The sequence below is a fragment of the Hirundo rustica genome, chromosome 3 (assembly GCF_015227805.2).
Source record: "Hirundo rustica isolate bHirRus1 chromosome 3, bHirRus1.pri.v3, whole genome shotgun sequence".
Taxonomy (NCBI): Eukaryota; Metazoa; Chordata; class Aves; order Passeriformes; family Hirundinidae; genus Hirundo; species Hirundo rustica.
Genome location: NC_053452.1, coordinates 101,453,950 through 101,466,593, shown reverse-complemented (window position 1 = coordinate 101,466,593; position 12,644 = coordinate 101,453,950). Strand labels below are relative to the sequence as shown.

At 41.6% G+C, this 12,644-nt stretch overlaps 1 protein-coding gene across 4 annotated transcripts in view; it reads right to left on the bottom strand.

Moving 5' to 3' along the window:
• Positions 1 to 11,977, bottom strand: part of ASAP2 (ArfGAP with SH3 domain, ankyrin repeat and PH domain 2) — an 85,618-nt gene extending 73,641 nt beyond the window's left edge. Inside the window, exon 1 of one of the 4 annotated variants that reach the window (XM_040059438.2) lies at positions 11,657 to 11,977. In XM_040059438.2, the coding sequence (XP_039915372.1) occupies positions 11,657 to 11,782 (126 nt within the window). In that variant the 5' untranslated portion in view covers positions 11,783 to 11,977. Of the gene's footprint in view, positions 1 to 11,141; positions 11,240 to 11,656 lie in introns of those variants that run through there. The other 3 variants (XM_058419909.1, XM_040059440.2, XM_058419910.1) reach the window with 3 other exon arrangements.
• Between the last annotated feature and the right edge of the window lie 667 nt (positions 11,978 to 12,644).

The following is a 12,644-nucleotide window of genomic DNA, read 5'->3' as shown; positions in this document are numbered from 1 at the left end:
CCTGAAAGAGACGTTTTTCTAGCTTCTTGTTTTTGCATTTCTGTCTGCTGTCATCATCCATCAAAGCCTTTCATGGTTCGGAGTCCAGCTGTTGGAAGAAGCTGATCCTCACCCGCTATCACTCCACAGTATTATGATGAGCTGGCTGATGGGATTTTTCTTTTGCAGATTTTTTTAAATTCAGTAACTCTATTCCCCAGCATTGAATCTTTTTAGACACCATCAGAGGCAACAATAATTAATCTTTGCAGAATATAATGCCCTTTTACTCTGCATGTGATAAGCTTTCTGAAAAGAGAATTTTTAGTTATTTATGGGAGCAATTAACAAATCAAAACACCTTCATATACTCTAAAGTTCCCATATTAGTGGTCTAATTTGGTATTTGTAGTCTTCAAAACCTCTACTTGAACCAGGCAGACACTCCTGTTACAACCTCTATAAAACAATGAAAACCTAAACAGTTTTGTTTCTCTTTATGTATAATACACTTACTCTATGCTAAAAATGAGAACCTTTCCAGTGTGTGCACAGATCAGCTGGATGCCATAAACTGATCTATCCCACCCCATCCAACACTCCTTTGACTTTCTCTTCTTTAGGTATCCAGTAATTCTAGGAACAAGAAACTAGCCTAGAAAAGAGAAGAGTCTACAGCAACATAGCAAAATCAAACTTCAGTCTTAACAGGCCTCTGAGAGCTTCTTAACAAAAATAAATAATAAATTGGTGTCACAAACAGCTCTGGCAGACACATACAAGGCATCCATTCTGAAAGGGAACAGAAGGTACACAAACCTTGTCTAGTTTATGATACACCTGAAACTCTTAACACACCATATTCCCACAACAAAGAATGGCAGAGGTATCTAGAGGGAACTTCAGGAGAGTAAGACAAATCACCTCAAATGAACCAACTATTACTAGGGGCATACAGAACCAGCTGTCAAAATAAGGTTCATCAGAGGTAAAGCAGCATATTGGACATCAACTCTCTATTATCAGGGTAGAAATTTATTAACAGCATCTACTCATATACAGGTTTATAGGTAGATGCTGTTAATATACTAATGGTATATTATTACACATAAAACCCAGTGTCAAATGAGAAAAATTGTTTTCTCTTGAAACATTATAAAATTATTTCTGTTCTATAGTGGCTTCCAGACTTCAGCCTGTGATTTTCACTCCAAATTCTCTGTAATTCACTGTACCTTTGAAAATCTCTGCATGGTCTCACTATCAATACACTTAAATGAAAGAATGCACCTGAACTGCCATTCATCTTAGGTGCTCAACAAAGAAATCACAGGACAGTATTAAAATCTTGAAAGCAACAATCTTAAATTCTACTGGAATTTCAGCAGCTTTAAGTATAACTAAAATTAACAGCTCAGACATTCCTGTCACTAGAGACAGCTGCCTCAAAGTTTACGTGAATCTTAAGTGATGCAATTATTAGTGTAGTAAACAATAATATACAATGTTATATGAGATATACAATACTCATTTGCATAATATTGATGCAAAAATAAAAGCTTTGTCCCCAGAGTGGATTTTGCCAAAATAATGAGAGTTCATGTCATGGAAGGTATCTATAAAATGGAACAGATGGTACTTCCCCTTATCACCAATGAAGCGTTAGGAAGGTAAACTCATACACAACTGTTACCTAAGACAAAACATTACCTAAGACAAAGAACTTCCACATTTAAAATTGAAGCAATTTAGAACAGAGAAGCATGTCCATGTCTACCAGAACTGCTGCTGTTCTTAAATGAAATAGGAAAGAGTTACTGAATCAACCGATTGAAGCAGAAGAGACAAACGCCTGAATCTATAGGTGACCAAACACCGTGTGTCCTTGCAGCAGTGCCACACCCGTATGGCCCGGGGAAGGAAAGGCAGTGGCAAACATCACCACTCCGTCCCTAAAACAGACTAGGCTGGAAATACTTCTATTAAAAGCTCGTCATCTACAGCCAGACCATTTAAGCAATAGAACAGAGTGAACTAAGCAGAAGAATGAATGAAACCAAACAAAAAGCAGCTTACAAAAGATTTACTACTTCAATGCTATTCTCATCAGTACAATTAACATCTAGTCTACACGGAGCTCAGAGTGTAGGAGGACTCTGCTGGCATTTTTTCTATTGTTGTGTAACATACACCGACAGTGCTGGAAAATAAACAAATTATTACAAACATGTGCTTTGCAAAACTCCATACTGCATGTTTTGCATGTGACTACAGAGCAGGGGTTCTGTGTTTGCAAATGCTAAGGAAATTCCTACTCCTATTGCAATAGCCAAACAGTGATCCTGTTTGATTGACAGGCTTCAAAATCATTACTAAATGCATTTGTTTCTGTGTTTGCTTCCGTAGAATACAGCCTAAGTTTCCCTGAAATTGCATATTCTAAGAAAGAAATCTTTCACTAACAATGAACAGAAATCATAAAACAGGAAAAAATAATCCGTAAGAACATCCACATCCTTCAGTACCATTTTCCCATCCTATATGCTTTTTAAATGTAGCACAAAGCTTTAGGAATGTGAAAGTAATTTGTTCAGCTCTAATCACTTCAGCTGTTTTGATGTATCTATACACATACTTAACATAATGCCTAGACAGAATTATAGATTTCAGGCTAGAACTACATTGATAATCTGATCTTTAATCAGGGCTAGCTGAGGAGTCCACAAACAGCAGATGGTTCTGAACACTACACTGTTCCAAGACAACAAGGAGCAGAGTTTCAGCCTTCTCTCTCAGTTCTCCATTTCTTCTTGGTTTAACAAGTCAGATGCTAGAATTTATACTATAGCTTCTTTCATGTTAACTTTTACAGCCACCTCTTACAGAATATACTCCAAAGAAATACACTTCACTGCACAGTATGTCACTTACATAGTAAATATTTCTGTGGAGCAGAGTTCACACACACAAAGAAGCAAATTTTTCAAATTCTGTCCAACACCTACTCACTTGAAAACAAAGCCTACTACTTGAGATGAAAAGCACTGAATCACACCACCCAAGCTAATTTCCTGCAAAGCACCATTGCTCACAAGAAAAAGCCTGTTCAGTTACAATACTGTATCTCGGTTCCTCCATCAATAAATTCTCCCAGTAAGGTAGATTTTCTTCTGTTTCCAAATAAAATTTAGGTATGTATAATATGTCATAAAGTCTCCATAATTCTTAGTATTACATCCCATTTTCTGGGGAACATACAGAACTCTTCTTCCACTCCTAAACTACACAGTAGGATATAGCTAAGAGATCACCAATACTCCCTGTCCTCCATGACTACCCCTTCCCTACATTCCTGCCCACTTCCTTGCTACACCAATCCTTTTCACATTAACCCTGCCCTCACATTCTCAGGCTTGTGTTTTCACCCTACTTCCTGAGTGAACACTGCCACACTCCCTCTTCCTTTTCAGTTTCTGTCAATTCCAATTCCTCAGACTTTTTATGCATTTCCTTATCCCCTCTTTAATGCTTCTCCCCAAGTAGCAATTCCCCTTGGTACTTCAATTCCTCATATCCTACCACTACTTCTGCTTCTGGATAACTCTCTCAATCTCTCAATTTGTTTTCAATTCAAATCTTCTTTTCCTGTTCTTCACATTTGACGGATCTCCATGTTACCTCTTAAACATTTCAGCTGCCCATTACTTCATGAGTCTTCCCTTTCTTGTGTTACCATTTTTTGTTGCTTCCTAGCCAAATTTACTTGACCACTTAATCCCTAGATTGATGTAAACTTCAGAAGTCTAGATTTACTCCAAACAAAAGAAGCTTGTGGTCACCTTAATCACAGAAAATCTCATCTCTAATACTAAAACTCTTTGAGCTGATGTCTCTGTTCCCACCAAGAGCAGCTATACAGTAAGCATTTTGGATACAGAACAGCTTAAACTTCAAAATAAAAAATGTGAGACTATGTGGGGGAAAGGCTACCAAAAAAAGATAAAGTCCTGCCCTCAATTTACAATAAAGTTAATATAAACAAACTTCAAACTTCTGTTCGTTCCATAACTAGAAGTACGTTTTCCAGCTGGGTTAAAGAAAAAAAAAAATCTGTCTCAGTTAAAATGGACCAAAGGAGAGATTTTAATGCTATATGAAACCCTGGTATACCCACCTTGTACAGCTTTACAAGTATGATTCTCAGCAATTCTGTTTTCCCATAAGCACCTTCCAGCACTGCTGAAAGAGTAAACAAGGAGGCACAATTTCTCCTAATGTTAACCTCTTTGCACGTTTGACTGTGCTACAAATGTGAAAGCACTGGTGTCTTGAATAGCAGTGGTAATTGCTGTAAATGCATGTTTAGAGTGTTTTTCAAGCATTTCTGGAAGCAGGAGGGGAACCAGTACTTGCTTGCCACTCATCCAGGAATACTTGCAATATTTGAGTAAGAACACCTCTCCTCAGTTTAACTGTCATGGTCTGCATTTCTGCATTCATTGCAGTATTTTTTTTTTTTTAGATGCAAATATTTCTCATCTTCTTTCCACTCCTGCCTTTTTAACCCTCTGTACTACATCAGGTATCATCCTAGTCTTCAGAAGATTTGTCAGAAATATTTGCTAGTTACCATCTTAGTTCTTTCAGGATCCTGGGAAATAAGTTAACCAGTCCCAATAAACTGAGTGCTTTAAGCTCACAATTTTGTTTATTGCCTTGATTACTTGCGTCTCTAGCCCTGACATCCATATTACCTTCTCCCACACTTTGAGCTCAAAAACTGTAGCAAGCATTTGTTTAGATTTGACAATAACTACATTATCTTTAATACTACTACGTACTAACAGTGTATTACGTGTTCTTTTTCTCCTTGCAATTCTACGTGCTTAAGAGTGTTTTTGTTTTCTTTACTGCCTCCTGTCACTCCTAAAGAAACCTGACTTTTGAAAATTTGTCTTTTATCTTTACACATACTCTTTAATACAAAACTTTCCCCTGAATACCTGGCTTTTTCTTCACGTGTCTGATAGGCTCAGATAATTTGTGACATTCTTCCTGGAGTGTTTTAAGTCTGTAGATTTTCTCATAATTTTCCACCTTTCCTGGGATATTTAATGAACTCCTTGGTTCTACTGACCTCACTAGCTCTCAGTTTAATAACATATTCCCCATATATACATATATGTATGTTTTGCTTTTAATTTCTTTGTTTTGCTTTTAGTACACAATTAATTCAGTCCCCACTATTCAACAAACACTGTACTTGTTTCCACAACTTGATTCCTTCCTTTAAACCACCAATTTTCACATTAGCCCCTCCAGCTTCTGTGTAAAAGTCAGCATCTTGGTTCGCCATGACAGATGCCTGACTATAACATGACTTCTTCCCTCTCTAGCAACTTCATGAAGAATATAAGATTTATTTGGAGACAGCAAGGGCTGAGAACAAGTGAAGGCTCTTGCCACTGGCCCATCCATGAGAGGCGTTTCATCTTAGCATGAAGCCCACCTGAGTTCCAGCCATTGCTCCAGTACCTTGGACAGGGCTGGGCCAAGGCAGGGACCGCCACGGAGGTAGGACAAAGCACCAACAGCTGTAGCAAAGGAGTTTCAAGAAATTAAAGATAAGGAGACTGTACACATTTTGAAAGCATAGAGAAGCTTGATACCCATGACAAGAGAGGAAAGAGTCAGCCTAAACAAGGCTTGACCTGACTTTTGTGGAACTTTTAAGTGGAAAGGCTGTTTCTGGGAAAGTGGGGCAGACAGATGGTGTGGGCTGCAGTGCTGGAGCTTACACAGGGAATGGCTGGATGTAATACACATACTCACACATATGGAAGGTGGAAATTATAAATAAATAATAGATTTAAGAGTTGAACTAAGTGCTTAGTAACCACTACTCCAATGCATATGAATAAAAAGAAAGCACTTCACAGTGGTTCAGCTACTAACACAATACACCAGTCAGGTGCAGCAAGTTTTCTTACATTTCTCCACCTGTATTCATCAGCTGGATCCACTTGACATGTGGACTGTCATGTAAGAATTCTGGAGCAGGGATTAGGCTTTTGTCCTGTGACTATGCAATAAAGCCTTTCAGAATAAAGGCTTCATCTTTACCTAACATTGCTGCATATTATGGTATACAGAGAACAACATGAAGATAAGAAGAGGAAGTGAAGGTGGGTTAAACCTTAGCAGAAGTAGCCACATTCTACATTACCCTCTTCTAGCATCAGCATGAAGTACACTAGATTCAGATAAGATGGTTCTGAAAAAATACAGCAACATTATGGAAAACTCAAAACACAAAAACCCCAATTAGTAAAATAATTCAGAAAGATACATATCTTTCTTTATAAATCTATATTTTTCATTCATCCTCCTAGGAGGAACAGGAACATTTGGTAATGTGAAACAGATTCATCACCAAATGCACTAAGGTAAGGTGCACAGAAATCTATTTTTGTGGTTTGACATTGTTTTAACTGACTGCATGTTGATGTTAAAGGTTTAAGGTTTAAACTGTCTATTTGAAAATATGCACAAAGCCCCAGCTGAAGACATACACTTTAGCTTTTGCATTTCTGCAATTTTCATCCTCTATATTCTTCTCAAAAAGAAAGCAATTCCCACACTCCTTTTGAAATCATCATGCCTTTTGTGTTATAATGACTTTTCCAGAAACCTCTCTGGATGCTGATGACAGAGAATCATGATTCCAGAAAGGAAGCAGAAGTGGAACACAAAGAAAGTTTTAAACAACATGTATTTATGGAAGAGTATTTAGTAATGATGTAAGAAAAGTGTGAAAATATGTTCTACAAAAGAGCATGCTATAGTGGATATAAAGATATATTTTATTAAAAAGAAATAGACAAGAAACTGTAGTAAATTTCTCAAAATGTACTAAAGTACTACTGCTTCTCAAACTATTCAGAAACACCCTCTTCATGTACCTTGGAAACGCAAGGCACAATCATCAACTATAGGAAAACAGAATCCAGTCCCATAAATGTAGCGAGCAAAAAGTAAATGTATAGGTGTATCCATGCATCCAGACTCACATTCCCCAACCAAGCTGCTATTACATCTCCCCTTGTTAGCTTTGCAGAACCAAAATGCAGAAGAGAATATTACAGAATTGTACCATACAAGAGGGAATAAAATTCAATAAACATTGATCCCTTACATACTCCAAGCCAGCTGAAAACTGTGGATTGCCTTAGGTGGCAAGATGTTGCCATTTCTGATAGAAAACTGCATGATAAATGACAATGAGGAAGAAAAGGATTTGATACAGAAATGACATGCTGCATTTGTAGGACTGTTAATTTTTAAAAAATCTTTTAAAGTGTAAAAGAACAGAACTATTGAGGTATAATCATCATGGAATGGGACCTACAGAACAGCAAGTAGAGAACCTGAAATTACAAGTTATGTCTTTAACAGTAATTACTCGGCTTTTACAAAAATTCCTTGAGAGTGGTTTTTAAATAAACTGTAAGCAACTGAAATCTCTTTCTAACCAGAGTACTAAAACCATCTTTGGTACCACTATACTGTTTCTTTTGGTTGTACACTTTACATATTTCCACCACGTTTGTTTTCTCTACTTTTTCAAACACATTTATTCCAGTGGCAAGTGCCACTATGCTGTGGAGGTGTTCCAGTAACCTATTAAACTTCTCTCAATGTTTCCATTCTCCTCCCTTCACAGGGAAATCTGTGCATGCAGTGAAGTTTAGGTAGGTGGGTAAATTTTGTACCTGAGTCCTGACTTAGATGGAAATGCCTTCAGCACAGGGACTGTCTGCTACTCTCTGCTTACATATTGTCCTGCAAAACTGCTCCCTATCCTACTTACTTGTCCAGCACTGGCCCCCAGTAAACAGTCCAAACAGAAAACTTGCACTCTTTATTGTAAAAATTAACTCACGCTTCAAAAAAAAAGTGGCACAATTAATTTCTAGTCATTCAACTACTCTTTAAACTAATTTCTAAAAATCTTTACAATTATCACAGTTACAAGAACCACTCTGCAGATTTCATTACAATTTAGGGACTATTTTACTTTGCTTACAGCACACAAAAGAAGCTTGTGTTCTAAGTAACAGCAGTATTGAAACCAGATTTTTAAGTATTTATAGTTTAAGAATAGTCACCACAAATTTTTAGATCCTGTAACCTTTAATAGAAACAGACAAAAAGGATGCAGTTGTCAGACCAGATTACTGATTTCAAGCAACCCCACCCCCAATCATGTGACCATGCTCTGCACTCTTATCAATTAAAACTTATTTAATCTTAGTCACTATCACACATGTAAAGATTAAACAGTAACCCGTAAGGGCCTGTGACATATTCCTCACTAATAATTTTGTTTCAGAAGAAGCTGAATATTCCCAACATTTTGCTAAGCAACATCCTAATCTGAGAACAATGCAGAAATTACATGATTCCTCTTCCTTTGAAATCACTTTGTGTTCCACAAGCATGCCTTTCCTAATCCCTTTTCCACTACTGAGAGCAAAGAAACAGATTCAGCAAAGAATCAGATGCTCTTTCTGCGAGTGTTTGAACAGGCACCAGCTCCCAAACTGCAATGCAGGTGTTTCTGGTGATCTCAAAAGCCTTGATCCATGGTCTATAACCAGTGTATATAATCACATAAAACAGTAAAACTGAAAGTATTTTCAACTGATACTAAGAATCAACCATATTGTGAAACTGACAGAGGTCAATTAATCCAAGTTCAGATTTGAGGCAATACCACTGCCCACAAAGATATACAGGTAAATTATACATTTTTAATTGTCCAACATCTTATTGATTTCCTCACTTAACAAGCCTCTTCCACTCCACAATGGAAAGCTTCATTAACTAAACTTTTAAGACACTATTAGATACCTGCTAATTAACAAAGAATTACAAAACTAGTAGCCAGCAATGTTAAGTGCAAAAGACATCCCAGTGGGATGTAAAACATAACTGTGCTTGCTGACAGTTGAGCTCAGTCACGGCAGCCTCCCCCTCCTGTGCTTCTGCACTGCCTCCCCAGCTCCCAAGGGAGCACCAGACTTGGGAGGCTAGAGCTGGCTTCATGCAGGCAGTTGAATACTCCATTCCAGAACCAGATTTTCTGGGAGTGGTAGTAAAGAGACATCCTCTAAGTATCAGTATTAACCACTTATTTTGTTGATTTAATAAACGTATATAATATCCTGGGAAGCAAAAAATGTGTCTTCGGTCAATGAACTAGGTCTTACAGTCGTTTGTTCAAAACACTGCACACACATAGTCAGCAGTCAGCCAGTTTCAACTCACCTATTAACTGCTTTAAAGCAACACATCCTCTCAGTTATAGGGGATTTAAAGCAACACATTCCCTCAGTTATAGCCAGACTTCCCAGTCCCCAGAAATACACTGCCTGCTGCAAGAGAGCAGTGTGCTCTGGAAACCAATGCTTCACACTACCAGTGCCACTGGAAACACACAGGTTCTTTGAATTCCCTGAACATTTTTAGATGCATTCTTTAACAAGCTTTAGTTCGTAACAAGCTGATGAACTACTCCTTGCCCAACCTTCCAGAAAAAAGGTGCTGAGCCCTGACTTCTCTATTACACAATTTATAGACAGCTTTTTATCCAAGAACCACATTTAACCTGAAAAACCAGGCACATCATGCTAAAGGACTTGAGTATTTCCAAACCAAAGAAGTCTAAGCCTGAAAAAAAAAAAAATTCACCATTTTGAAACTATGAAAATATATTTGTTGTTCTTGACAAATCACAGAGAAAAAGATTCAGTAGTCATCTCCACACATGCTTTCAGATAGCAGCACAAACAGGCAGGAACTGCTGATATTTTGCCAGAAGTGCCAGATAGATCAATACTATTAACAACTACTGCCAGTCTCTGCAATCTCTCACCTCCTGCCTTGCAAACTTTACTAGGCTCATTCTTTATCATCATTATTACTAAAGATAATTTTGTACTGAGCAAACAGACTGCTTCTAATACTAGAAATTTTCAGATACAAAGAAAGATTTAATGTTCTGATTGTTTTTCATTAAAAGTCAAACACCAATACACTAAATTCAACTTACAGAAAATTATTTTTTTCAGAACTGTAATAAAAATCTCGAAATCTCACAAAACTTCTTTTGACCCAAATGCTTATACCAACTTCAATCTTGTATTATTCAATTATTAAGCAGTTCTACCTTGCAATTAAAATTATTCATTACTATAAATATTCAGGAAGAGGTTGTCTTTGTTACAGAATTGTTGATCTTAAGACTATCGGGTTAATAAAGCATAATTAAATCCAGGCATTTAAGTGCAAGCTTGCAGGGCAGAAAATTACCTCAGGAACAAGATTATTTTGAATTCAACTCCTTGCTTTAGTGGTTTTGGGAACTGGCAAAACAGGAAAATCCTGAAAAGGGTGTTTAAACACCTAACCTGGGTTTTGTTCACTTAAGACACGTTAATAATCCATTGCTAGTGGCAGTTCTTTTGTAAGAAAGGACATCAACAACTGACAAGATTCTTCTTGCTGAAGAGGCTCGTCTTAAAATATATGCTTACTACAAAACAAATCAACTAAACACACACTGTAAGAACTGATGTAACAGGTAGATGGAGCAAATTAATCTGCTGCACAAGTAGGACTCCCCCCTCCTACAAGTTACTTCAGAGAAGCTGCTAGAGGAGACAAGATACACAGACGCTTCTCATTTCATTGTGCGTGTATGACTGGGATATGGAATGTGCTCTCACTGTGTTCAGACCTGTCCCAGATTTCCCTCTGATTTGAAACAGGAGGGAAAAGAGCCTCCCTCTCCCGAGTGCTGGCAGACATCCCCCGTGGGAAGGAGGGTGGGCTCCCACCATCGGGTTCAACGGCACGTTCCGAGTATCTTTAAAGACAGAGAAACACCCGGCTCTCGGCGAGACAAAAGCGGCTCACGCCAGGCACCCGCAGCCCGCCTGTCCCGGAGGAGGCAAGGAAGAGGGAGCTCGGGACCCCGCACACCCAAGGGCGGGCACGACCCCGAGGGAGCGGATCCCCAGAGAAGGCTGCCTTAAACCCTACGGCCGGGGGAAGTGCGTTTAAATTTCTGTGTGCGGGAACTGGAAATTAAATCCCACCTGTGCCCGGAGGCAGGCAGACACACACTCAAGGAAAGGACAAACAGGGAAAGCCGAAGCCGCACACGGCAAGCCGGCGAGGCCAAGGCGGTTCAGGTGTCGCTGTGAAGGAAGGGGCTGACGGAGGAGACTGCAGAGTTCAAGTTCCACCCCCCAGTTACGAGGAAAGCGGGCGGAACCGCCCGGATCGGGGCTCCTCGGGCGTCAGGAGGAGCTAGGAGCGACAGCTCGAACTCCCCCAGCTGAGGGCGGCGGGCGACCCTGCCCCGCCGTGCGCTGAGGGGCGGGCGGAGCGTGAGCCCCGCGGGCCGGGGGAGCGGCGCCCCGGCCCTTCCCCCGCTCCTTTTCTTTCCCCTCTCCAGTGTAACGAGCCCCATTTCCTCCGAGCGGCAGCCGAGGGCGCTGCTCGGGGCCGGGCGGGAGAGGGAGCGGCAGGAGCCAGCGCCGGTAGCTCCTTGTTCTCTGCAGCCAGGCCAGAGAGGGCTGCGCGCCCCGCGCCCCCCGCCCGGGCTCACCTCCTCGATGGCCGCCACCGTGTTCCTGCACTGGGCCATCCGGGTGGTGAAGTTGGAGGCGGTGGGTGACTTGTAATCCTCATTGGTCTCGGACACGAATTCCGACACGGAGATCTGGTCCGGCATGGCGGGGCGGGGATGAGCGAGGGGAGGGAGGGGGAAAGCAGGCGGCTCCAGGGGCAGGGAGGGGAGGGCGCAGGGGGGGGCTCCCCCTCACATCGCTCGGCAACCGGCGGCGGCGGCGGCAGCGCCCTCCTCGCAGCCTCGCCGTCTGGAGCGGTGTTGTTCCTCCGCCGCCACACAAGGAAATTCCCCGCACCCACACTCCTCCTCCTGCTCCTCCCGCGCGGTCACGCAGCACCGGGGGCCGGGCACACGCCCAGCCGCGGGAGCTGCCCTCCGCACCCCGCCCTCCCTTTTGCTTTCTCCCTCTCGCTTTCCTCCTCCTCCCTCGCTCCCTCACACGCTCGCGGGGCGGGGGCGCGGCCCCCTGCAGCCCCCGGAGCGGACCTGCTGCCGCGCGCTCGCCACCGGCGCCCGCCCTGAGAAGATGGCGGCCCCCTCCCTCTCTCCCTCCCTCAGCCCGTCCTCCCCGAGCCCCGAGGGGAGAGGAGGTGGCCGGCGCCGGCTGGGTAATCCCAGCGACAGGCAGGACGATTCCAGCCGTGTGGTTCGAATGGTGTTTAACAACAAAAACCGAAGGGCAGGGGAAGGTGAGGCGCGGTGCCTGCCTGGTGGGAGGGGGAACAGGTTGAAGCCCACAGGACAGGTCTCCGCGCTGTCCCCTCCGGGACTGCCCGCAGGTGCAGGGACGGTCTCTTCTCTCACAGCTCGTAATTTACGTTTCAACAGTTTAATCTGTTTTACGAGTTCGCCGTCTCGTTTCGAGGGAGCTAAAGAGAAATGCTGTCCTTCCCAAGAGTCCGTGCAAAAATACTTTTAGGCTAAGTAACGTCTACATCTAAATTCTTAGAAAGCTTTTTTCTGT